Source organism: Meriones unguiculatus, chromosome 4, assembly GCF_030254825.1.
Source record: "Meriones unguiculatus strain TT.TT164.6M chromosome 4, Bangor_MerUng_6.1, whole genome shotgun sequence".
Classification (NCBI taxonomy): Eukaryota; Metazoa; Chordata; class Mammalia; order Rodentia; family Muridae; genus Meriones; species Meriones unguiculatus.
The window spans coordinates 121,409,669-121,436,596 of record NC_083352.1 but is presented as its reverse complement, the minus strand read 5'-3'; the positions used below and the strand labels follow the sequence as shown (position 1 = coordinate 121,436,596).

The 26,928-nt window shown below is 46.4% G+C and overlaps 1 protein-coding gene across 1 annotated transcript in view; it reads left to right on the top strand.

Annotated features, from left to right (window-relative positions):
• Window positions 1-16,751: 16,751 nt before the first annotated feature.
• Window positions 16,752-26,928, top strand: part of Ctnnbl1 (catenin beta like 1) — a 155,535-nt gene continuing 145,358 nt past the window's right edge. The window contains exon 1 of the mRNA XM_060382923.1: window positions 16,752-16,908. Within this exon, the coding sequence (XP_060238906.1) occupies window positions 16,879-16,908 (30 nt within the window). The 5' untranslated portion in view covers window positions 16,752-16,878. The remainder of the gene's footprint in view (window positions 16,909-26,928) is intronic.

Here is a 26,928-nt window from a genome sequence, read left to right as displayed (position 1 = left end):
GACGTCTCCTTCTTATCCTTCCCAAACAGTTCCTCCAACGAGGGACAAAGCATTCAAATATGAGCCTGTGGGGGCTGTTCACAATCAAAACACTACAGGGGGAGGGGGATTTATTTTTTTCATATTGAAACCATAAGCCAGTTTTGATGGCTCATATCTATAATCCTAGTACTCGGCAGACTGAGGGAGGAAGGGAGAATTTTTGGTTTCTTTAAAATCACAGAAATGAGCCGGGTGTGGTGGCACACGCCAGTAATCCCAGCGCTGTGGAAGGCAGAGGTAGGTGGCTCTCTTTGAGTTGGAGGCCAGCCTGGTCTACAAAGTGAGTCCAGGACAGCCAAGTCTACACAGAGAAACCCTGTCTCAAAACAAAACAAAACAAAACAAACAAACAAACAAACAAAAACACAGAATATTATGGGAATATGTATTTGTTTTAATCCCAGGTGGTGGGGACTATGAGGATCCTTCAGATTGTCCACAACAGATGAGTATGGTCTGCTTGGTGCTCTAGCAAGGATGTGAGTTCATCAGATGCAGACAGTTTCTGCAGGTGTGTGACAATTGGAATACTGGGGACTCTTAAGAGGGTATATAAATGCTAGAGCCCCAGAGGGGTGGTGGCAGTGGCTGTTCCTCCTCCTGCTCCTGCTGCTCTTGCTACTGTTGTTTCTACTGTTGTTTGTTGTGGTTTGTCAAGTGGTCATTGTGATTGAGTATCCTGATGGTGGAGATCAACCTTGCCCCCAGGGAACTTGACATCCCTAATCAGCAGGAAGTAGCTTAACGATAATGACAGCCCCTTTCCCCCCCCTCTCTCTCTCCTACCTAGTGTTGGGGATTGGAAGGGTGGAAAGCAAGGGTGGAGGAGGATGAAAGAGAGTAAGGACCCCATAAAGTAGCCAATGCTGGCTACAAGGGAGACTGAAACAATAAATTAAACCTTAACAGTTTACACAGCCTGCCCTTCCTCACACCACCACTTTCTCTGCAAGGTGAGCCCTTCTCTCAAGGTTGTGTTCCGGGCTGGGAGGTGGCTCAGTGGGCAAAGTGCCTGAGGGCCCGAGTTCAGATCCCCATGTGAAGAACCTATATAAAAGCTAGCCACTATAATGAGTATTAGTGTTTTTGTTGTTGCCGTCTTAGGTTTTCAATACAGGGTTTTCTTGTGTACTCCTCACTGTCCTGTAGATCTACTTACTCTGTAGACCATGCTGGCCTCAAACTTAAAGATCCACCTACCTCTGTCTCCCAAGTGCTAGGATTAAAGGTGTGCACCACCATTGCCTGGCTGTAATGGGTATTTGTAATCCCAGAACTTCTGTGGTGAGATGTGAAGCTGAGACAGGAGCTTTGGAACCTTGTGGGCTAGCCTGGGGTATGCAGTGGCAAACAACAAATAAATCCTGCCATAAACAAGATAGAAGGCAAGGTTTCATCTGACCTCTACACACACACACACACACACACACACACACACACACACACACGGGTATGCATGCAATAGAAACTTAACTAGGCCAGCTGGCCCCGCCTCTTCTGGATCCTTTAGACAGGACTCTGGAATGCTCAACTTCCCCTTCCAAAATTCTAGAACTCTGAGATTCTCCCATCAAGCAGTGGCCTCTTGCTTTAGGACTTGGGCAATCTCTGTCACCTCTCTAGGGACCACTGGGTCTGCTGCAATGCTGAGGTCTCGTTTATAAGCGAAGCCCTTGCTTGGCAAGCTGGAGGGGGCCCGTGAACGGGGTAGGGAGGACGGCCCCCTGGAGACATTCTCTGCTCCCTCTGAGAAGGGAGCAGTTTCTGTCAGCCTCCAGGTCTCCTCCAGAACAACAGCCATGCAACACCTAACAGTCCCCATAGCAGCCTCCCCCCAGACCTTCTAGTTTGCTTTTGTTCATTGGCAAGGAGTCAATTTTCATAGGCCAAACTTCTACCAACCAGCCTGGGCCATGAGCTGTCAAAGACAAACCGCCCCTTTATTACCCTCACCAGGCAGTGCCCATCCTCACGCCTCAGGTTCTGGAAGGACCCCACCTGATACACCTTGTGGCTGGGGCTCCCTTCGTCCTCTCTTCTGATGGCTACTTAGCATGCGTGGCAGGAAGTCAGGTTTATTAGTGGCCTTCGGTGCAGCACAGAACCCAGAGGCTAGGTGGGAAGCAATGATCCTGAACACACCATCTGGAGCCTGGATCCAGCAGAGCTGGAAGCAGTTTTGTTCTTAAGACTTTCTCAGTACAAAGCCTAAGACAGTCTTTTGTTGCTTACGGCAATTTGGTTTGTTTTCTGTCCCTGAATTATACACAGCAGTAGAAGAGTTGGTGCCGTGTGTATGTGTGTGTGTGGGTGTGTGTGTGAGCGAGTGTGGAAGTCAGAAGTTGATGTTGGGCATGTTCCTCAATTATACTTTTGTTTGTTTGGTTTTTGAGACAGAGTGTCTCTGTGTAATCCTGGTTGTCCTGAAACTCGCTCTGTAGACCAGGCTGGCCTTGAACTCACAGAGATCTGCCTGCCTCTGGCTCTCAAGTGCTGTGATTGAAACCTCAATTATACTTAAAATTTTTTTTCTTTTGAGACAAGCTCTTTCACTGGACACGGAACTTATCAGTCGGGGATATGAAAACTGCCAGGCCAGTGAGCCAAGGTTCTGTGCTTTAGCTTGCCCAGCTCTGAGCTCATAGGTGCACAGTCCTGCACCTAGCTTTTTATGTGGCTACTGGGGGTCAAACTCAGGTTGTTATGCAAGCACTTTACTGAATGAGCCTTCTTCCCACCCCTGGAGGGAATGCCAACATTCCACCCTCACATAGCCCTGAGAAGCTGGAAGAACAAGGCTGCATGGTCCGTGGCCCAAGGCCCAGGGATATTAAGGGTAGGTAGAGGCAGGTCTGAGGTGACCCAGTCTTGATGTTCCAGTCATACTAAGCCCCCAGAACGTAGCATGCTCTCTTGCCTCTGGGTCTGCAGTTGACCCAATAGTGCTGACCCCCAACCTACATCAAGTCTTAACCCCAGGTCCCAATGAATATGGGGTATTTGAAGATGTAAATAACACAAGAATTCCAAGACAAAAATCATGGGCAGAGGGGGACTATGGGTAGGACTCCTTTTCTTCCCACTCCCTACTCTTCTGATCCCTGTCTCCCCTCATCCCTCTTTTCTCCCCGCTCCCTGAAGGGGCTTCAGCCAGCTGGAGCATGTTGGGCCCAGCTCTAGCAGGCCTCGCCCTTCTCCCATTTTCTCTGCCTTGCTAAAAACATTACATTCCTAGAGAATTCTCTTTTTTGACCACTTCTTCCTCCTGAGGCGGGCTACCAAGGTCCAGCTATCAAACTGTTGAAGTCTAGCAGTCAAAAGCCCCCTTTATAAACTGCCATTTTCATAAAGCCACTTAATTAACATGCCCAATTAAAATTAAACACTTCATCCTAACATGGGGTTTCCCCCTTTATGAACTGCCATTTTTCTATGGGCCACATTTGTCTCCTCTCTATCCAGAGACACTGCTTTGTTCCTCCTGGACAAATATCCCTGCCCCCTCTCTCTTGTTTCTTCCCTCCTCCCTTGCCCTCTAGCTCCTGTTTTTGTTTCTTATTCCCTGCCCTTTATCCCTCTGGTGTAAAGAAATCTCTTTTGTGCTGAGAACTTGGTCTTGGGGTTCCTAAGCTAACACCAATCTCCTAACTTTCCATCCCTCTTTCGGAGACAGGGTCTCACTATGCCACCCATGTTGGCTTTAAACCTTCTGAGGACTGGGATTGCAGGCATGAGACCTGACAAACGTAGGACAGCCAGGTGGCTACAGAGGACAGAGGAGTATAGGAGGGATCAGCCCACAAGCCAAGGAATGCCTAGGTTCGTCCATAGCCACTGGAAGCAGCCCAAAGCAGCAACCACCCCACAAGGACTCCAGAGGCAGCCAGGTCTGCAGGAGCAAATGTATTCTGCGGTTTGAGTCATTTGTTACAACGGCTCCAGAAAACAAATGTCGATGCATCTCCATGTGTTCTACCAGCGAGGCACTTAGACCCTGACTGCTGCAGTCTCTGCTCACCTCTGCATTTTGGTGCTTGCGGGGAGATGGTGAGGTTTGTGCTCTATGAGGATAGAGGGAGCCTTTCACAGCCTTCTTTATGTTCTCTGTGTCTTTACTCTGGGGTGCTGCAGGTCTCAGCTGAAATGCCACCTTCTGTCTGAGTCTCCGGGGCCCCACCTCTTTACTCCCAGAGTCACTGCGGTCCTTGTCAACACAACTTGCTCTGTGTCCACATTGGGGTTGTACACCCAATGTGTCATCAATGTACTTGTCTTCTCTTTGTGGCCACATGGACATCTCACACGGTACAGGAGGGACATCCACTAATGTTTGCTACGTATATAAGGAACTGCCCCTGTTTCTGGCCAGGCCTGCTGCATGACTGGACTCTTGCCTCCACCAGGAGAAACACTCTCTCACAGCAAGTGTGGAATAGCCAGGATCACCAGTGGTAGTGGGGTGGGCACTGGCGGCAGTAGGGGTGGGTACTTGCCCCAGTACAGCTATACCTTGGCATGGACCCCTGCCCGTGTTGCCAAGGCCCTGACAGAGGCGTGACAAACAGCTTGGCTGATGGCTTATAATGTCAAAAATGATGGAAACAGGGAGGCTACTGCTGAAAGAATGGGTTGGGGACGCTTGTCATAACTTTATTTGTGGGAGGTGAGTTCCTGTCGTCCCGGTGATGGATGGTGGCCAGGCCAGCACAATACAGACCCTGCCATTGCCTCTTTCCCCTTGCTCTAAGCCAAATGACTTTGGGGATGAAAAATGACTTTGCTGGGAGAGCCAGGGGGCAGGGGAATAACGGGAGAGGGGCCTGGGTGCTGGGACCTTGGGAGGACTTTTGCTTTCTTTTTGCTAGGATCTAAATTTTGCCCAGTCTGCCCTCTTTTCTATCCAGGGAGATTACTGATAATAATCCCAGAAATACTGTCCACCCTAATTCTCAAACATGCCGTAAGAAAGACGCATTCTCACCCAGGTGAGGAAGCTGAGGCCGGCAGAGGAGAAGAGCAGAGAACCTGACTGAGGATGTGGTAGAGGACTGCCCAGGGCAATCGTCCTTCAAGGGGCAGCTAAAATGTTACTTAGTAGAATAAAAAACTCAACTCCTCCTCCCCAATCATCCAGTCAATGTTCAGCCCAGTGAACCGGACAGAGTTCTTGAAGAGATTCACACACTTTCTTAGGCAAAGCGAGATAAGGAAGGGGATGGCAGCTTTGGGAAAGTGTCCAGTCAGCTGCACACATTGTGTCATCCCTGTCGCTTTTAGGGCTACCACCTTCAGATGTGGACCTCTGGCAAACATGGCTGCCCAAGCGCAACAGGAAGTAAAACTGGAGTGCCAAGTCTGGGAGAAGAAACACTCCTGGGGCGGGGCAAACAAAGCACTTAAAAATTGTCAAATATCCCAGGTTCAGGCATAAGCTCTGTGAAGGAACAACACCTAAACCCGAGAAGGTGGCTGCTACCTCATCTTGAGGTAATGGTTTCAGAGACTGGGGGACAGGAGCAAATAGCCAATAAATATATGAAAGGTTGTTGGCCGTCCTCAGCTGTTGGAGACATGCAAATCAAAACTGCTTTGAGATCTCATCTCACTCTAGTCAGTACGGCTGTCATTAGGAAAGAAAATTACCAGGAAGGCTGGCCAGGAGGTGGGGAAAGAGGGACTCTTAGTCACTGCTGGTGGTCTGCAAAATGGTGCAGCTACTGTGGAGATCAGTGCGGAGGCTTCTCAATGGGCTGAAAATAGAAGGGCCCTATGGCCAGCTATCCCACTCCTGGCAGTATACCCCAGGGATTCTAAGTCAACACGCAGCAGAAAGGCTTGCAGGTGTAGGCTTACTGCTGCTCTGCCCACCGTAGTCGAGATACGGGACCGGCCGAGAGGTCCAGCAGAAGACTGGATAAGGAATAACGCGGCTGGACACAATTCAGCCATGATGCAGAAGAGAACTGTGTCTTCTCCCACCGGGGCCCAGGGAACATTTCATGAGGGAGTGGAAAGAATGTAAGAGCTGGAGGATGGGAGCAGTGTCCTGAAACACTGCCATCCAGGTGTGACGTGACTGTTGCAGTCGTGAGCACCAACAGCCCTTTGGCACCAACAGCACACGGTCGAGCCCTTCAACATTCCGGCACAGACAGAGGAGGCCCTGTGAGTCGCTCCTATCTCTTTCTGAGGAGCTAAGGACTGTCAGTGGCTTCTTGGGGGGGGGGGGTGTGTTATTTAATGTGTAGCCAGTGGAGGGTCTAAGTGAGAAAACAGCTTCCGAGGGAAAGGAAGAGGGACCACAAAGGGGTAGACACAGTAAGAATACATTGCAGGTATTTGTGCAACTGTCAAAAGTAAAAACAGGTGGAACTGGGGAGCAGCGTGTTAAGTGAAATCAGCAAGACTTAAACAGACAATTTTATTGGTTGGAGTAGTGACATGGCTCAGCAGGTAAAGGAGTCTGTGGCTAAGCCTGACAACCTGAGTTCAATTCCTGGGATCCATATGCTCAAAGGAGGGCACTGACTCTCCCACAAGTTGTCCTTTGATCTCCATACACGCTCTGTGGCCTGAGCACACATGTGGGTTGCATACATATACTTACACAATAGATAAAATGTTTAAAATGAAAACTTGGAAAAAGAAAGGCAATATGCATGCTTTCCTCTCACATACTGGTTCTAGATTGTGTGTGTGTGTGTGTGGTGTGTGTGTGTGTGACGTCAAAGTTGAAGGGAGACTTTTTGGAAGGATGAAGGAGTAAGAGTGGATAATGGTGCACACAACATCCAGAGAGGAAGTTGCAGTGAGCCCCATCCGGGTGGATACTGAATATGTGCTCACTTTAGAAAAAACGATAGGGAAAGAAGACAACCAGTGGGATGGAGTTATTGGGGGACGAGGAGAAAACAAAGAGGCCTGTGCCCATTTCTGTTTGCTAACCCTGCACAAGTCCCTGCTCTTTTCTCTTTCAAACAGAACCTTAGTTTAGAGGGTGGGTCATTTTCCTGCAGATGGCCCGGGGCTGCTGTACCAAGCTAGCCATGCCGTTCCAATTGCAGAGTGAGCGATGAGTCTGGAAACAGGAACAGTTCTGCCCAGTGAGAAGGAAGGAGTGCTGCCTACAGGCTTCTAGAAGAGATTCTGTTATTTCTCAGGAAGAAAAAGCCCCTGCTTTGTGCTGGACATAGCTGTATCTGTGTTTAACATCTGATGATGTGGCAATTGTCCTGTGAACAAATGGGTAAAACTAAGTTCTCATGATGTCACAGTGGGAAGTGGGGGGTGGGGCATGGAGCCATTCAATAAGTGACTCAACAGGCTCCCATACCTCGGAACTGAATTTCTCAGTGTTAAACAGTGAGGCTGGTGTTTCCTTTCTGCAGCCCCAAGGCCTTCCAGCTGGCATAAGGAAAAGTAGACTGGGAAGCTGATGGTTTCATAGTCCAGGCTTTTGGAAGGGATTAAGGAAGCCTAAGGGTGCAGGCTTGCAGGCTATGCAATTGCCTGTATCCTGAACAGGCAACATCAACAGATCATTATCAATGGAGCAACCCAAGCTTCAGCTCAGCCGATTGCTAGATGTGTGAACTTGGACATGTCATTTGATGTCTGAGATTCTAGTCCCTGGGATTGAGGGTGATACATCACAGAGCTCTGGCGGTAAAACGGAAAGGCTGCTGACAATGACAGGTGCCTTCCTTTGCTCTCTAGCTCTGTGATAAACACCATGCCTAAAAGCAACTGGGAGGAAAGGGTTTATTTCATCTTCTAGTTTACAGCTGGCCACTGAAGGAAGCCAGGGCAGGAGCTCAAGGCAGGATCCCAGAGTTGGGAACTGAAGCAGACGTGATAGAGAATGCTATTTACTGGCTTGTTTCCATGGCTTGCTCGCTTGCTTTAAAAAAACTTTTTTAAATTTAATTTTTATGTGTGTGGCTGTTTTGTTTATGTGCATGCCTTGTGCCCACAGAGGTCAGAAGAGAGAATTAGATCCCCTGGAACTAGAGCTTCAGATGGTTGTGAGCAGCCGTGCAGGTGCTGGGGCTTGAACCCAGGTTTTCTGGAAGAGAAGCCAGTGTTCTGAGCCACAGAGACACCTCTCTAGTCCCTCAGCGTTCCCTTTTGACACAACCCAGGGCGACCTGCTGGGGTGGTGTCACTCACAGTGGGCTGGTCCTCCAGTATCAATCACTGGTCACAGTGAGAAAGCACATCCTCTCTGCCCTTGACTGAGGATGTGACTGGCTGCTTCAAGTGCCTGCCTTGACTTGCCTGTAATGGTGGATTGGAATCTGGAACTTTCTCCCTCCTCTGAGTAGCTTTTGTCAGGGTATTTTTCTCACAGCTCCAGGACAGGGGGAGTACAAAGGCTTTCAGTACAGGTTTTAAAGAAGAAAAAGTATTGACAGTAACAACACGTGTCACTCTCACTCATACTCTGCTAACTAGTTTGTTTTTTTTTTCCATCTTGACACAAGTTAGGATCAAACAGGAAGAGGGAGCCTCAGTTGGGAAAATGCCTCCATCAGATTAGACTATAATCAAGTTTGTAGGAGTATTTTCTTTTTTAAAATTTTATTTTATTTTTATTTTATTTTGAGACAGGGTTTCTCAGTGTAGTCTTGGCTGTCCAGGTTCCTGCTTTGAGTTCTTGTTCTGACTTGCCTGGATGATGGACTTAAAAGCTGCAAGTTAAAAAACAAAAACAAAAAGAAAAACCCTTTCCTCCTCAAGTTGCTTTTGGTCATGGTGTTTTATCACAGTAATAGAAACCCTACCTACCTAAGAGAGCACTAATTCTATTTGCGTGGGCTCTGTACCTTGTCACTTCCCATGGGTATTGCCTCTCGATACTATCACAACGGGGAATAGGTTTCAAGGCAAGAGTCCGGGAGGACCCAAGCATCTAGATTCCAGCAGAAGTTCCACCATTTTAGTCTGAGATCCAGCTATACCTGGTATTTGGTTTCAGACATCCCTGGTCCCTACCTGCAGTAGGTAATGGCTAACAAACCCAGCCCTCTCCCTGAGTCCCCCAGCCCAGGGGCGGGGCTTCCCCTCTCCCAGAGTCTCTTCACTTATAATCCAGACATTTTGGTCCCCACCCACCCCCTTCCATCACTCTTCCTTCTTTCTGCATTTCCTCTCTTTTTCTTCCTCTCTCTCTCTCTCTCTCCCTCCCTGCTTCCTCCCCCTGCATGGCAGCTGAGAGCTGCTCCCAATAAACCTGCATTTATATACTCTAACTCTGTCTTGCAATTAGCTCATTCTGGCATTTCAGTCACCTGGCTGTGTGATCCTGGGCAAATGACTTAATTATTCCGAGCCTTGGAAGTGTAACAGTGTCTAGAATTAAATGATGGCTAAACCCAGTGCTGGCCTGGATGAGGCCTTGAGACTGCAACAACTAATGTGCAGGGTCTCTGAGGATTCACCCAAGGTCACAGAACCCACCGTACAGTAGACTCACGCTGCAAACCCGGCAGTGCCTGACCCAGAGCTGTGAGTGAACACTTGTGTCTCCTACCCCTGAATGAGCTCCACGGAGCCATGGCGAATGCCAGGGCCCAGAGCCTGTGGCTGGGTTTCTGAAGCTGAATCCTCCCTGCGCTCCTGGTGTTGGCTCAGTCAGCTGTGGCCAGGACTTTGCTGCATCTCTTTTACCCCCACTCCTTTTCCTGCCCCTCCTCTCCTGGACAGTATTTCCCTGGGGCTCCCGTTACCAATTTGCAGAGCAAAAGCATGCACAGGCAGTTCAGGGGTGGCATGAGCTCAGCGGCTCTGGTATTGTTTTTAATTCAATATTTTGTCCCTGTGCGCCAGCTTCCTTTATTGGATGAGAATACTGTTATTGGATCCTGCCCTACAGGAGAAAATGCTGGCTTCCCCGGGACATGGCAGCTGGGCTCTTCTAGACTCTGATGTGTCAAGGCAGGGTGACAAGACAGCAGAGAGTTCCAGAAAATCTGCTGGCTACAAGCTGTTCTGTGACATGCATAGTGATATTAACATATGTATTTTTGGCCTTTCCCCTTGCTCTCCCTGCTAGGGTGGCCAGAAGCTTGGGCAATGCTTCCCATGGTCCCCTCCCTTCCTTAACATGGCCACTGCATTTCCAAGTCCTGCTCACGGGATGCCACGCTCTGCCCAGTGCTGCTACCGTTGTGCCTCTCCAGCTTAAACACCAGCTCTCCCTGCTCCCTGCTGCCTCTCAAGCACACTGTCTTTATTGCAGACTGGCTTCTTTGGGGAGGTGTCTAGGTGTTATAAGATAAAGGCTGGGTACATGGGGTTTATCTGGGGGTGATTTCAGGAAGCTCCTGGAAATAAGGAGCAAGACGAAAAAAGGGAAAACAGAGGGCTTAGTAAGAAGTTTGTATTTTCGGCACCTGGGGATGAGGCCACCAGAGGCCTCAGGAGCCAGAGAGCATCTGGCTATACTTCAGAGTCTCCTGACCAAGGAGGGAGGGGCTTGGCAGACTGCCACAGGCTGCCAGACTGAGGTTCTTTGCTAATGAGACAAGGGTCCTACTTCTCTGTTGAGATGCTGGGATACAGGGACATCGGGGTCTCACCTAGCAGACACATCCTTTGACTTAAAGTGCTCTGATGGGTTTGTCTCTGCTGTTGGGGGTAAAGACTAAGTAATCTTCATCTCTATTCTCCTGGGCCTTAGTGGGCCAGCACTTTCCCACCTCTGCTTCTTCACCTCACCCCACCCTCCACCCCACCCTCAGTGTTAGCAGCTCTGGCCTCCTTTCTGCAGTTCAAACAGGCTTTCTCTCAACACAGCCTTTGCACGTGTGGTCCTGATGCTCTTTCCACTTCCCCGCCTAAATATTCCCCACATATTCTTTACATCTCCAGGCAACCTGGTGCCATGTCCAGGCTGGCTCAGACTCCCTTTGGTTCCCACTCAGAGATCCGGTTTCCTCTTCTGGGTTTGTTGGTATGAATATAAGATTCCTGTCTGCCTTTGCCACCAGACTCAACCTCAGGGCTCAGCATGAAATATTTTGTTAGGTGAATGAGGAAAAGTGCCGAGAGACAAGGATTTAGTGAGGTCTTTCTTAGACTTATCGGGACAGTGAACGCAGAGGTGAGTCAAGAAACCCAGATACCAGTAGACTTGTACAGGAGAGACACAAACGAGGGAGTGAACGGAACTGAAATCCAAGAGGCACGGATGGGAGGAGAGGGATTGGACCAGGGGTCTGTAGGCAGGAGAAGGAAACAGGAGACTCTACGCTTAGCATTACCCCGTAAGACCCGCATATATTATTCCTTTCGCTATACTTCTTTACAAAGAGCCACCAAAGCAGCCTCATCGTTGTGGTCCAGACCTGTGTGTGTTCTTTGTGCTCCACTAGGATCATGATTTGGTGAGAAGATCACAGGTTGTTGAGCTACGATTCCTTGGGTTTGAATCAGTTCCTTAAGCTGTGTGGGTGGCCTTGCTTGGGCAGCCACTCACCCTCCCTGGGTCTTGGCTTCTTCATCTGTCTAGAGAGAGTAACCTCTAGGCTAGATGATGAAAGGATCAGAGATAAAACAGAAGCCCATTGCCCAGGTCATGTTTTAGCTATTGAAGAAATAACACTATTCTTACACAAACAAAGCATGTGGCCTCAAATGCCCATGTTGACTGAGCACCTACTCTGTGCTGGACACATCATCTTCACTGAGTCTTCTGTGGCCCCAAGAGGTGTGAGTAGCCAAGGCTAAGAACTCACTGAGTCCCATTCACTCTTCTTTGTGGCCCATGGAGGGACTACATTTCATCATCTTTCTTGTGTGTAGTAAGCACATGGCTGTATTATGGTACTGGGATGAGAACAGGAGTGAAACACAGGTGAGGCCACTCTCAGTGATGCTTCTGCCCGCCTACCAACTGGCAGTGAAGGTCTGGGATCCTTAAGAGACAGAGAAGCCACAAATATAAAGAAACACAAGCCCGTGTCCCCATAGAGAAGACCATCTCTCTAAAACCCTCATAGGACTGTTGTGAACAAGAAATAAACACCCAAAGGGGCTGGGAATGGCTCCGTGGGTAAAGTGCCAGCCACACAAGCATGAAGACCCGAGTTAAGATACCCAATTGTATATACCTCACAAAAGCAAGGGCTGCAGGACGCTGATTCAGGAAGGATAGACTGGCAGGTCCTTCGGTGTCATTGGCCAGCTCGGCTTAATCAGTGACTCCAGATTCAGCTAAAGACCCTGACTCAAAACACGAGCCAGAAAGTCACTGATCTGGACCTCTGGCTTCCATGTGCGTGTGTATACACACCCACAGAACATAAACACACAACGCACACAAACATATAGAAACAAATAAAGAAAGAAACACACTATTGTTAATTGCAGCAATTAGACTACTCGAGTCTGGCATTTCTCTCAAGATTCTATAGACCAGGGCTTCTTAAACATTTTCTACTTGTGACCTCTTTTGCCTGAGAAATTTTTGTGTGATCCCCCCTAGTGTATAGGTATATAAAATAAGTACAAAATAAAACATTTACCGATGAAAAAAAATCATAAAGAATTTATTTGCCCACATTTCTTTAGTGTACACATAATTTTACTACTTATCAAAATGAAAGCAAATTTGCATACTAATGAGATTATGTGCATGTTTATTTCCACATAGAGTTAAATCTTTGCCGATGCAGGATGCTGAACATCTTTAATATTACTCAGGGACGATCGTATTTTTTAGAAGAATGTAGATTTATTAAGGAAAACTGAAAATGAGAGACAGGAAGATGGCCCAGCAGGTAAAGTAAAGGAGCTTGTCCTCAAGTCTGACAATCTGAGTTTATTCCACGGAACTTGAATGTTGGAAGCAGAGAACCAATGCTCAGGATTGTCCTCTTACCTCCATGGGCAGGCCATGGCACATGCATATACCCTCGCCAGCCATGCATACACCCTCGCCACTCTCAAGAGTGGGAGGGGCTCCCATAGAGGAGTGCCCTTGATTGTCAGACATCTGGACTTTATACTCACCAAAGCTGAGAACACTGCCTCACGTAAATGCTCAGTACAAAATGTCAGGTGCAGGTTTAGAACCATTTCAGAAATTACTGGAAATTCTGCTTGAGTCTGAAGCCAAAATTCATTTAATGATTTAATGATTCTCTTTTATGAAACTTAAGTCAGGAACTCAAACAGTAATTTTTTTAAACCAAACATTCCAACACAATATAATTCAAAGAAAAACTAATTTGACACTTGTATGATGAGGGGAAGTGGTAAGACTATATTTAAAAAAATCTTTGTTTTCTGTAATTAAACCATCACATTTCTATAAAAGCATAAGAGTTTGTATGTACAGTAAAAGCACTGCAATTCACTGCACACAGGAGCCTTGAATCTGAGCCAAGGTGTTTCAGGCCTTCAGTGACATGTTGTGTGTTCAGAAACAAGGCTGCAGTGAGGTCACATGACACAACACAGATGTGTGCTGCTGCAGGAATCTCAAATCCATTATGAGTTTGCGACTAGACCGATTTTTGGTCATTGTGTGTTCAGGTAGCTTTTACTGATACCAAAATTCCCACGAGTCCCACACTCACATGGGGTCTCAATCTGGAGTTTACATAGTTGTGCAATGGAAAAGGGGCTCGGAGAGGTGAAGTGAGTGACTCAAGCTTCCACAGCCAGAACGCGGCAGAGCTGAGCACTGGCCTCCAGAGCAGGTACACACATGCAGCTATCAGCCTTCGCTTTCTAACCTGCACACTAAGTGCCTGAGAGAAAAGCTCAAAGACGAAAAGTTGCCAGTGCCAGTGGCGAACCCTCCCACCCTCCTGAAATCAAGACGGGCTGTTGTCCTGTTGTTAGCATTTCCATTGCTGTGAAGAGGAAACTCTTCTGTAAAGGGCAGCATTGAATCGGGGCTCGCTAACAGTTTCAGAGGTTTAGTCCGCTATCATCACGGTGGGAAGCATGGCAGCGTCTAGGCAGACTTGGTGCTGGAGCGGCCACTGTGATCTTGATGTGAGGGCAACCAGGAGGATACAGAATTCCATGCTGAGTGGAGCTTGAGCACAGGAGACCTCAAAGCACATCTGGCCTTTCTTTAATCTGTTCATCAACTTGAACACAGGTTTTAGTTCTTTTACACTACTCCCTACTGCCGTTTTTTTCTACTTGAATTATACATTTATTTTGCATTTTTTCTTGTTCAGTTTGCTCTTTTTCATTATAGATCTTCATAAGAGTGAACACTGACAAGCACACAATACTAGACTCTTTTGAAATTTCCTCCGCCAATGCAACTAACCAATCCAAAACTCTTCAATTTAGCCTCAGGCAGATTTTTTGGACAAGGGCAGAAAGCAGCCACATTCTTTACCAAAATATTACAAGAATGATCTCTAGGCCACTACAGATTGACATTCTTCTCTTCTAAAACCTCTTGGGCCAGGCCCCCACACTTCATATCACCCTCAGCACCACTGCCTTCCATACTCCTACTAAGATGACCCATTAAACCTCGTTTAAAGCATTCAACTGCCCTTCTAATCCAAAGTCCCAAAGTCAACATTCCTCCAAACAAGAGCATGCCCAGGCCTATCACAGCAGTACCCCATTCCTGGTACAACTTCTCTCTTAGTCAGGGTCTTACTGCTGTGAGGAGACACCATGACCACAGCAGCTCTTATAAAGGAAGACATTCCATTTCGGCTGGCTTATAGTTCAGAAGTTTCGTCCGTGATTGTCATGGTGGGAAGCCTGGCGGCATGCAGGCAGACATGGTGCTAGAGAAGGAGCTGAGGGTTCTACATCTGGATCCAAAGGCAGCAGGAAGTGACAACGACACAAAGGATGTTGCTTGAGCTTCTGAGACCTAAAAGCCCACCTGTCAGTGACACATATCCTCAAACAAAGCCACACCTATTCCAACAAGGACACACCTCCTAATAGCGCTATTCTCTATGGGCCTACCTGGGGCTATTTTAATTCAAACCATCACACGGGGTTCTATTCCAGCCTGTCCATTCAAGATGACTGAAGCAAGGCACAAGCTAGAACACAAGTCTATTCATGGCCCAAAGGATTTGCTCTCACCTTTTCTCTGTCCTGCCTTCCCGGAGGTCACAGTCTACACTTGTTCTAATGGGAGGGGAAAACACACAAATGAACCCTGTTATGAGTAGTTTGCACAGGCCAACCTTTTAAAAACAGAAACCCAATCAGAAAACATCCCTGTTTAAACCATCTCAACAACGTCCCAAAGTAGACAGCATAAGACCCATTCTCCTTAGCCCAGGCGTACAAAGCCCATTGTGAAACATTTCTACCACCCACTGTTCTGGGCTTTAAGGATACAAAAGTGAAGATGACATGTTCAAGCCCAACTTGAGAGTCTGCAGTCCAGTTAATGAGGTTGTCAATAAATAAAATGTCAACCATCAAGTACACAATGAAAAGTGGAGATCTGTGAGCAGCAGAGGAGGTGCTAGCAGAGAGAATAATGAGGAGAGGATGTGGCAGGTTGAAGAACAGCAATTTCTGTATGGTTGGAGGTAGCTGAATGGGGTTTCTGGATGGAGTCTCATGTAATCCCCGAGGATGAACTCCTTGACTCTTTCAACAATGGGCAAATTGCTTCCCCAGAAACCTCTTTTTAAAAGAATGTGTTATGTGTGCATACATGCATGTGTGCTTCTGGATGCCCATGGAGGCTGGAAGTGGGCATCAGAACCTCAAGAACTGGAGTTACAGGCAATTGTGAACTGTCCAATATGGGTGCTGGGAACTAAACTAGGGTACTAGGGTTGTCTGGAGAGCAGTAAATGCTCCTAAGAGCTGAGCCATCTCTCCAGACCCCCAGACCTTTTAATACTACTTGGGTAAACAGGAGGGCATCCAATTGCCACAGTAGCTCAGAGGAAAAACATGATATTAAAAGTTTCTTAGCCAACAATAATCTATGGCCGCGCTATTTCGTGAGCCAGCACTGTCCAGTGGAAGCATAATGGGAACCCAAAATGAAAGACACATATGCAATTTTAGTCTATCTACTAAGTACACTTAATTAAGAAGAAAGTCAAACTCATTTCATAATATATCTCCGTTGGCTCAATAAGTTAAAAAAAAAAAAAAGGTAACTAGTGCAAGTTTTAAGAATTCAGTGTGCATTTGGTTTGCACTTAACATCTCATTTAGGACTAGCCCAGTAGTCACAAGTGACTATTATATGGGCCATGGCATTCCAAACCTCAGTTTCTCTCTCTCTCTTTCTCTCCCTTTTTTTTTTTTTTTTTTTTTTTTTTTTTTTTTTTTTGAGACAGGGTTTTTCTGTGTAGCTCTGGCTGTCCTGGAACACGCGCTGTAAACCAGGCTACCCTCGAATTCAGAGATCTGCCTGCCTCTGCCTCTGCCTCCCGAGTGCTGGGATTAAAGGCGTGCGCCGCCACCGCCCAGCCAAACCTGTTTTTTTTAATCTGTAAAATGAGGATGAAATGAGGACAAAGGTGCGGCTCGCTGGAAGGCGTGTAAGAGCATGCACGAAGCATGCTCTATAACACAGCATTCTGCTATAACACTGCCACAGTTTTCGGTTCCTTCCCCTAAGTATCCGCCCCCTTTCCCGCCCCATTCAGAATCCAGGCGGAAGCGGTGTGGTCAAAACGCAGTGCGCTTTACGACATCACTTCCTTTTACAGCAGTGTGGCTGGAACACAGGCTACGCGCTCTTTTACTCTATTGGTTCTGAGGCCTGGCGCTTTACGGCAGTGTGGCAGGAAAAGCCTCAGCGGCCGGTGGTTCGGGAGTGAGCGGAGGCAACCAGGGTTCCCTGTGCTGATTGGGTCTGGATCCATGGACGTGGGCGAACTTTTAAGCTACCAGGTAGGTGAAGTTGGTAGGGCCGGAGGACCCCTCGTTCCCGCCGGGGTCTCAGGATCAGAGTCCCATCATCTCGCCTCCTCTCGGTCCCTGGCCCTCACTTTTCATGCCACCCGGGGTTGCATCCTGTCATTGCTCTTCACTCCTCGCAGCCCTCGTGGACCCTTTGGGGTCTTTCCTTCTCCGGTTCTGAGCCCTTCGATCTCCTTTTTCCCACCCGGCGGCCTGATTCCCTTCAGCTCCTCTTTGATCTGCCAGTTCATAGGGCTTGAGGCAGTTGGTTTTTCTTCGCTGTCGAGCCTCAGGTTCTGTTGGGGTAGCTTTGGATAAATCTTTCCTCCGTCGCCGAGCCTCAGTTTTTCTTTCCTTTCTTTTTTTTAAATCTATAAGATGGATATATGTGAAAGGTCATTTGAGAGTGCAGAAACCTGTGCCCATTTTCCGCGAAATCGTTGAGATGTTTGGGAAATGGAGGGGCATGGGGTGATCGGTAAGACACTTCTTGACCTCCCTGCTCTGGTTCTGGTTGGCCCAGAGAGAAGAAAAGGACTTGCCTGAAGTCACTCAGCAATTAGAAGCTAGGTAAAGCTCAAGTGTCCAGGCTCCCATCGCAGTTTCTGCCCTCTTTTGACTGCCTAACGAGGCTCTTTCTGTCCAGCCTCATATTCGCTAGATGCAATAGTGTTGGGACCCGTGAACTGTAATTAATCAGAGTTAGGAAGTACTGTGATTGTAAATCACACTGGATTTTTAAAGACTCAGTATAATAAAGGTAGTATTTTCATATTGATTACATGAGACTTGGTCATTGATCATATTGATTGAATTTTGGGTAATGGGTGAAATAAAATACAATTTAAGCCAACCTCACCCATTTGTGTGGGCTTTTAAAAGTGTGGCTGTTAGCGATAGCTCTGCAGTGAGGAGCAGGCAATGACAAGCTGTGAACCTGAGCCGCTGGTGATGTATGCCTTTAATCTCAGTTCCTGAAAGTTGGGAGGCAGAAGCAAGTGGATCACTGTGAGTTCCAGGCTCTTCCAGGACTACAAGCCAGCCAGGGTTACATAGTGAGACACTCCTCCGCTTCCTCCCTCTCCCCAAATATATGTGGCTTGGATTTGGAGCTCCAGGTTGCTTGCAATTTCTTTTTTCTTACTGACTGGTTGCTGTAACCTCAAAATACCTCTTGGTCTATTGTGAAGCTGTTAAGAAATTTACAGTGGGCCAGGCAGTTGTGGTACATGCCTTTAATCGTAGCACTCAGGAGGCAGGGGCAGGCAGATCTCTCCTAGGCCATCCTGTCTACAGAGTGAGTTCTAGGACAGCCAGGGCTACACAGAGAAACCCTGTCTGAAAAACCACAAACACACAAAAACAGTATTAGACCAACGTTTGTTGCAGAGCCGAACAGTCCACAAATAATAATATTGGCAGTTATCCTCCTTAGCCAATATGTAAAAGACTAGAAGACTCCAGTCTTAATGAGAAAGAATTTGTAAGCAATGGATGTGGACCATAGTAGTTTTTTCTTTAAGACAGTGTAATTGATGATGGGACATGAAAGGTAGTGGGGAGGTTGTTAGGGAGTAATGGGCCGGCTAGTCCAGTCCATTGGTTCAGATCTGGAGCAGAACTGCCAGAAGAGGTCCATTCCTTGGTTACAGGTATTTATTGAGCATCTACTGTATGCACAGTACTGGGTTCGCTGAGCATATAATGTGGAATAAATGAGACAAGGCTTTTGCTTTTGTATGAAAGGCAAATATGGTGGGAGAGTCACCAAAGAATAATTGAGGAAGTAAAGAAGAAATTTAGCTTGCTGGAAGTGTTGTGAAGGGAGTGTAGCAGAATCTGTTATGAAAATGTGAGCGTGTTTGGGGGCTGCTAGGCACATGACTGTTGGACACTGAAAGTATGGCCCATCAGCATTGAGCTCTTTTGTGTGTGTAGAGTATGCACTGCATTTCAGCGCTTTATTGTGGAAGAAGAAAAATGAAATATCTTAATTTTTATGTAGATTACATTTGATATATTGGATTAAGAAAAATAGATTATCATACTTAAATTTTGTACCTACTTCAAAGTTTAAACTTACATGTAAAGTTTGTTTGTGATTTTCATTATATTTCTCTTGAACAGTACTGCTGTAAATAATCCCCTTCAGGGCCTCTATAGACTGAGTGGGTGCAAAGGTATCTGACAAGCCAGCATTAGTGCTGTGAAGGTTGAGAAGGAGCCAGGCCTAAGCTAGGGCAGAATGGTGAAGACAGGAGCAACAGCTATGAACACAGGCTCCAGGACCTTTAGATGAAGAGAGAAGAGCCATGTAGCCAGAACTTGGTGAGTAAGCAGGACACCAGAAGAAGATGAAGCTGGAGATGTAGGCAGATGACAGGCATTCCTTGTAGGACTTCCTTATGGGGCAGGAGAAAGCCTTTGCTTTTTGAGAGAAAAAACCCACTTGTTTTCAGCTTGAACAAGAACTCAAGACCTGATAGACAGATATTGCTGAAGTTTCAGGCCAAGGCAGTGACTGACCTACCTCCAGAATCTTGGTCTTTGCAGCTCTGCTCCTTTCAACAGGGTCCATTCCTGTCTGAAAAGATGGTGGTGTATGGAGTCTAATTTAATCACTCAAACATGCCCATTCTCCTGTGGGAACTCCTGAGGACCAGAAGAGCCTATGGAAGTGAAAGTGCTTTGAAGACAGAGATATTCTAACATGAAATAATTATTTACCTGTATCTTCAGTAAATCCATCCACATAATAGCCCCGGGAGGAACTTTCCCTCCTTCTCTCCCTCCCTCTCTCCCACTTTCTTTTCTTTTCTTTTCTTTTCTTTTCTTTTCTTTTCTTTTCTTTTCTTTCTTTTCCTTTCTTTTCTTTTCTTTTTTTCCTTTTCTTTTCTCTCTCTCTCACTCTCTCTCTCTCTCTCTCTCTCTGTCAGGATCTTATGCAGAACAGGCTGTCCTCAAACTCACTTTGTAGCCTAGGATGACCTTGAATTTCTGACTCTCCTGTCTCAGCTTCTAGCTCAGGAGGAACTCCCCCCCCCCCCCCCCCCCGCCCCATAGGGTCTCCCTATGTAGCCTTGGCTGGCCTGTAGACCAGGCTAGCCTCAAACTCACAAAGATCTGCCTGGTGCTTTCCTTTGCTTCCAGAGTGCTGTGATTAAAGGCTTGCATAACCACACCCAGCATGAGGAACTGATTTAATTCCAATTTTACAGAGGAGGAAACTTAGACCTAACTGAAGGTACCTAGCCATTGAGTCCTCAGGTAGTTGTGTTCCATAGCTGGAGTTCCAGCTGCTGTGCTGGTCAGTCTGACTGCTGTGTACCGAGGCAGAACTAAAGTGGTTGCAGATATGGTGTCAGGTATAATTCTCCACATATCCTCCAAAGGTAGATGGCATGACTACTTCATGGAAAGAGAAACTGAAGAGCCGGTAAGCAGCGTTGAATGCCCAAGCATGCTTTCTGTTGTTTTAGGTTTAAAAAAACCTTTCAGTTGGTGGCTTGTGCATATGTAGAAGAAAGCATAAATCATAAGCACTGTTGCTCATAGTCAACATTGGCAAAATGGCCTTCACCTGAGCCCCGAAGCTCTCTGCTTGGGAGCGGAAGTTGTCTGACTGGGATAGCCAACTCAAGAGTTTGACTCAGTGTCCTGAGACTTGAAGTTTTACATTTCTAGCCAGATCCCAGGTGAAGATGAAGCTGTAGCCAGGGGCTGGACATGAAGGCACCCTGGTCTGCGATCCCCTGTGTTCCTTTTAAGCTTTTCTGGGTCAGACAGTGCTTGCTTCTTGTGGGCATTGGTTTGCAGAGTTTTCAGCTTAAGCTATACTTTTTTTCTGCTACTCAGAATCAAGAGCAAACCACTTAATCTCTCTGGGCCTCAGTTTCCTTATATGCCTAATGAGGGGATTAGGTATGACTCTTTCTGAGGTCCCTAGTAGCTTTAAAATTCTTCGATACTAATTATTTAGGCCAAGGGCTCCAGAGAGTTGAGTAGCAGAAATAGCCTGATGTAGTAGGAGTTGGGGCTGGAAACCTGGGAGATTTGGATTTTGATCCAGTCTTTATCAGCACTTATGTGGGGGACTCAGGACAAGTCACTTTCCCTCTCTGCACATCCCATTTTTCTTGTCAGTTGTAAAAAGGAGGTCAAGTTGTGCAACTTTTGGTTCTTTTTATTCTTAAAACTCAGGGTCTAAGGTAAGCCAGAAAAAGTATCATACAGTGATAAGAAATGTTTATTAAAACTTTAACACTTTTTGCATGCTTATTAAATTTCATTTTTGGGACAAGTCAGTGGGAAGATTGCAATTTTCTGCTGAGATTGGTTCTTCTAGTAATAGGCAGGAGAGTGCCTCAGTGTATGCCTTATATCCTTGACAGATGTTAACAATTCATTTGAGGAGACAGGAGAATTACAGTGTGGACAGGAGGTGGTGGAAAAAGTCTTACGGAGGAAACCAGTTATGTTCCCAATATGGAAATGTACTTTTTTGATGCCTTCAGGCTTAGACATCTCATCAAGAAGTGTACCCAGCAGTTCGCTTGGCTGAGAAGTTTCTGCTGCATAGGCGCAGGTCTGAACTCCAGGGCGCTCTCATTAATACTCATCCCACAGATGTCTGGAAAAAAAGTTCTTACCTCTGAAGTTTGCAATAAAGAATTCACATTTAGTTCATATTGGCTTGGTGGGAATGGCTGCCTTTGCACCACCAGAGCAATTCTCTCTGAGGCAGATTGGGGTCAGGGACCCTTGGCTTGGATGGTATTGCAGACACCCACTCCTCCTGTCATATGTGGTAATATCAGCATTTTCTTGGGTTGGAGGGGTTTCTAGTAAGGTGTATTTCGCTCCTCTCCCATTTCTTACTTTTGGAATAAATTTTAATGATAATAAACTGTCAAAGGTAGTGGGAAAGAGTTTTAGGAGAGAAAAACCATTACCCTAATCCAATGACTATTTTTTGTTTCCACAGTCTTATATATTTTGCATGGCTGTGACTATTGTATATGTACTGTTTTGTGTTCTGTTTTTCGATTAATTAAGCACATATTTTTTTCTACAAAGCTTTCATGTTGCTCTCTAACATATGTGGCCTGTTTTGTTTGAGTAATAGACCATTTTCTCCTAACTTATTTCCCTGCAGCTGGATATTTAGGTAGTATTTAGGTTGTTGTTCTGGGAGTTAATATTGCGTGGAGCGTCTTTGTTCTTGTGGCATTTCCCTCCACCCACATTTCCTCCTCCTCACTCATAATTACTTTGTGCTAGGTCCTGAGGTTGCATGTGCTAGGACCATTGAGACCTCATCCTGGGCCTTGAAGAGTTCATGATGTGAGGAGTGAGGCCGGCATTTAAATACCTCACTGTGTAAGGGTCCCGGGAGCACAGTGCCAGCAATAGGCGGATAAGCTCAGGGAGGAGCTGGATTGGAGGGCGTGGATCCCAGCTGTGAGGGAGAAGTTCTATGGGTGACAGAGGAAGCTGGGAAGAGTCAGTTGCCAACTGTATGAGCAAACTTGTCTGATGGGTGTTCAGGGAATTGGGGAAGCTGGGTCCTGTCTCACCTATCCGGTGTAAGGTGCATTCTTGATCGCGTGTGTGGAGGCACACCCTCATTTAGCATGTGTGCTCCAGTTTACTGCAGTCTTGATGGTACTACTTGTCATGATTTACATTTCCGCCATTTATCTAGTAGACACATAAAATGCTAGTTCAAAGTTATTTGAGTGAGTATATTTTTCTTGTTCATGCTTATCATTTGTACTTCTTGCTACCTGCTTTTTCTCTTGTAAGATGGAGTTTGTAATTGAGCCTTTACAGGTGTTTTTCATTTTTGTTGTTGTTCTTGTACGTGTAAGATACATTATTGAAAGCCTGAACACTTGTGTTCACAATGCATCCTTCATTTCTGTGGCAGTCTCGTGTCATGTTCTAGCCCTGAGAAATTATTCTGATTACACTGAAAGAGGCTACCTTTTGCGTGACAGCTTTGTCCTTTTCCAAGTGGATTTTGTTAGCAAGCTGGCTATAAATAACAGGCAGAGAGCTAGTTTCATTGATGTTCCCATTTATTTCATCTCTTGATGTTTTTTTCCCCCTCCCTTAAGTTCATTTCTCCCCACCACAGCTTCCTCATCTGTCTTTCTCCTAGCTCATTCTTCTCACAGACCATGCAGGGTGCTCCTGTGCTCCTGTAAATTCAGGGGAGGGAGCTGGCATCCAGCAGCCTGTCGTACCCGTCCTCCGTGTCAAGTAGTGGTTGTTTGGGAATGGGATGTTTATTAGTTTTCTATTGCTGAGACCAGTTACTTGGCAGGAAGCAACTAAAGGATGGGAACCTTTGTTTTGGCTCACAGTTTTAGGGAATACAGTCTGTAATAGTTACTTTTCTGTTGCGATGTAGGAAATGAAGGGTTTGTTTTGGCTCACAGTTCCAGAGAGACAGCGTCCTTCATGGAGGGGAAGGGATGAGAGCAGGAGCATGAGGCTGCCTGGCAGCTAGGAAGCAGAGAAATCACATTTCATGTGCACGTAGGCATGTAAGGAATCAGGGAGATTGAACAGGAAGTGAGGCCATGCTATGAACCCTCAGTTCCCGTCCTCAGTGATGTACTTCCTCCAGCAAGGTCCTGCGCCTAAAGGTTTCATGACCTTCCCAAATAGCAGTGCCAGCTGGGGACCAAGTGTTCATATCTGTGAGCCTGTAGGGGACATACCTCATTCAAATCTTTATCATTCCACTGTGGTGGAGAAGGCAGGCAGCAGGAATGTGAGGTGGCAGGTCCCATTCTGCCCACAGTCAGGAAGCAGGGAGATGAATGCTGGTGCTTGGCTGGAATTTTTTTTTTTTTCACTCAGTTCTGGAGCCCAGTCCTTGGGCTGGAAATGCTTATATTCAGGGTGGGGTCTTCTCTCCTGGGTTGTTTTGGGAAACTCTCTCATGGACACATTTGAAGGCGTGTTTCCATGTTGGTTCTAAAGATTTATTTGTTTTTTCATATGTATGAGTGTTTTGCTTGTATGTATGTATGTGTACGATGGACACATTTGAAGGCGTGTTTCCATGTTGGTTCTAAAGATTTATTTGTTTTTTCATATGTATGAGTGTTTTGCTTGTATGTATGTATGTGTACCATGTGCATGTTTTGTGGCTTCAGAGACCAGAAGAGGACATTGCATTGCCTGGAACCTGGCGTTACAAATGGTTGTGAACCGCCAAGTGGGTGCTGAAACTGAATCTTGGTCCTCTGGAAGAGCAGCAAATGCTCTTAAGTTCTGAGCCATGTCTCCAGCCCCTCCATGGGGACTAGTCAACTTGTCAGTGCAAACTAAGCATCCTGGATGGAACGACCAGCACTGCCTTTAAGTGCACCGCGGCGTGTCCTCCTCCTGGAAGCTGATTCGCTGCTACCATGTTTGCTGACTGGCATGTGCCCTTGTTTTCACCTTTGGCATATATTTATTATTTATATTTATATACATATACAATATATTTTATTATAAATAAAAATAAATATATTGAAGTATACTTCTGAACAGTTTTTCTTAATTTTTTTTTTTTTTTTGAGATAGGGTTTCTCTGTGTAGCCCTGGCTGTCATGGGACTCGCTTTGTAGACTAGGCTGGCCTCCAACTCAGAGGTCCTCTTGTCTCTGACTCCTGGGATTAAAGGTGTGTGCTCTTAAAAGTTTTACTTGATTAATTAATTTACTTTTTGTGTATGGCAATTTTGCCTGCATATTTGTCTGTGCATCCTATGGGTCCAGTGCCCCCAGAGGCCAGAAGAGGGCATCAGATTCCCTGGGTTTAGAATTACAGACCGATGTGAGCTTCCATGTGGGTGCTAGGAATTAGACTTAGATCTTCTGGAAGAGCAGCAGTGTTCTTAATCAAGGACTCATCTGTCTAGCCCTTAATTTAACTCTTAAAAAAAAAGTGTGTGTGTGTGTGTGCAAGTGTGCAAGTAACTGAACGTCAGACTTAATTTAGGTGCTGGCAGCTGTCTCATTAATGTTCCATTTTTTAGTCCAGTGTTCTGTGAAGGCTCCTGCAGTTCATTTGACTGTCATGGTTCCTTAGTTTCTGTGTCAGAGTTTGAAGAGTACTGATTTTAAAAGCCCACATTGTCGAAGACTCCTATGCCCTCTCCTGTCAGCGATTTCTTAGGTCTCACTGCTCTTACTTTTAACTGGAGCATGACTGTAACCCCATTCTTGTCCTTTCAGAGGAACTCATCCATTCTTCCCCCTCAGCTCCTTTATGTAGTTACCTGTTAACCCAGGAGCCCTGATTGACATTTCTTGTGTCTACTGAGCTTCTGGCCAGATGTTCGGCTATCACACGATTCTTTCTTTCCTCCTCCGCCCTCCTGTGCCCAACTTTGCATTTTAGTCAGGGCTGTCAGCTCCTCCGCTGACTTGAAAGAAGCCTTGGGGCTCTTTCTCAAACATGAAAGGGCTTGGAGATGAAAGATTCTTTTCCCCTGGACCATGCGAGCTTGTGAGCCAGCTCCTTTCAGGGGCCGGGAAGGCAGAAGCACATGGGAGAGACTGATGCACAGTCTGGGTAGGAAGACACCCCGTCACAATTCAGGCTGAGGAGCTTGCATCTTAACGGAGCTCCAACAGTTTGAGATCCCAGCAGTGCCCTGGTGCCAATGCTGTTACACAGGTTTCAGCCAGGTCTGGTGGCATCCTGAACCAAACAGGTCCACCCACGGGATGGAGGCTTCCCAGAGGAGAAGGGCTGTGTCTTCAAGAGCCTTCATTCTATCCTTGCTGTTTCAGCGAACACCTCCTAGCTGTAGCCTTGCAGGGCTGTGCCCTACCGTGGCTTCCCAGGTGGCCTTTTCTTGATCACATGATGCTGTTGTGGTGGATGAAGGCGTCTTTGTTTGCTGGCAAAGAATGCTCTTCTCCAGGTATAGAGGTCATACAGAGGTAGACCCAGGCTTCCTACTTCAGAAAGACCGGTTGGGGTACGTCATATTGAACAACCTCCTTTATGCTGGGGGTGAAATTGGGGAGCACAGTATGTTTCTGTACTCTCGGTAGGTGTCGCTGTTTTAGTTGGATTGAGTGTGTAAGGTTGAACACAATAGAGAAGTTTTTCTATATAAAAATGATTGCATCAGAGGATGTGATGGTTCAAAATAGCTTGTCAGCACTGTGGGAGGAAAGAGTTGGAAGCCTGTGAAATAGCTTTAATGTTTAGCATGGCAGATGAATCCCAACTGTGGGTCAAATGGCCCGCATTTGAACCCCAGTCCTGCTGAGTGCTAGCTGTGTGACCTTGGGCCAGTTAATTAACCTCTTTAAGCCTTGGTTTTTATCTTTCAAATGGAGATCATCTAACAACGTCTATCTCTTGCTCACCAGTTTTAGAAATATTCTCCTGGTACCGTTACCATCTTAAGAAAACAAAACAAAATAACAAACAAAAACCAAGGCCTCACCATATAACCTTGACTGGCTTGGAACTTTCTGTGTAGACCGGGCTGGCCTGGAACTCACAGGTTCCCCGCCGCTGCTCCCTGAGCGCTGGGATTAAAGGCATGTGCCACTACGCCTGGCTCTCATCTATATATTTTTTAAAAAAAATTCAGGATTGAATGAAGCAGTGTAGGTGGTATAGTTTCCAGTAAATGGTAACTGTTGATTTTTATTATTGATATTCCAAACAAACATGCTGCGGGGAAACAAGCTTGTCTTGAATTTTCTAAAGTTGTCTCAGTGTTCCCAAGATCTTTGGTTCCTTGGAGATTAAGGTTTAGAATTGAATAAAGCGAAATGAGAACAGTTTGTCACCCACACTTCCACAGCGTAGCATATTCTCAGTAGGCCCTACTCTACCACAGTTAGCAGTCACCGATAGCAAGAATTATCCCTCCAACACAGCCATTTGTTCCCCAGGTCTCCTTCAAGGCACTGAGAAATCACAGCTTCTGCTTAGCACGTACTAGGAATCTCATTTACAAATCACACCTTCCTTTGTCTTTTC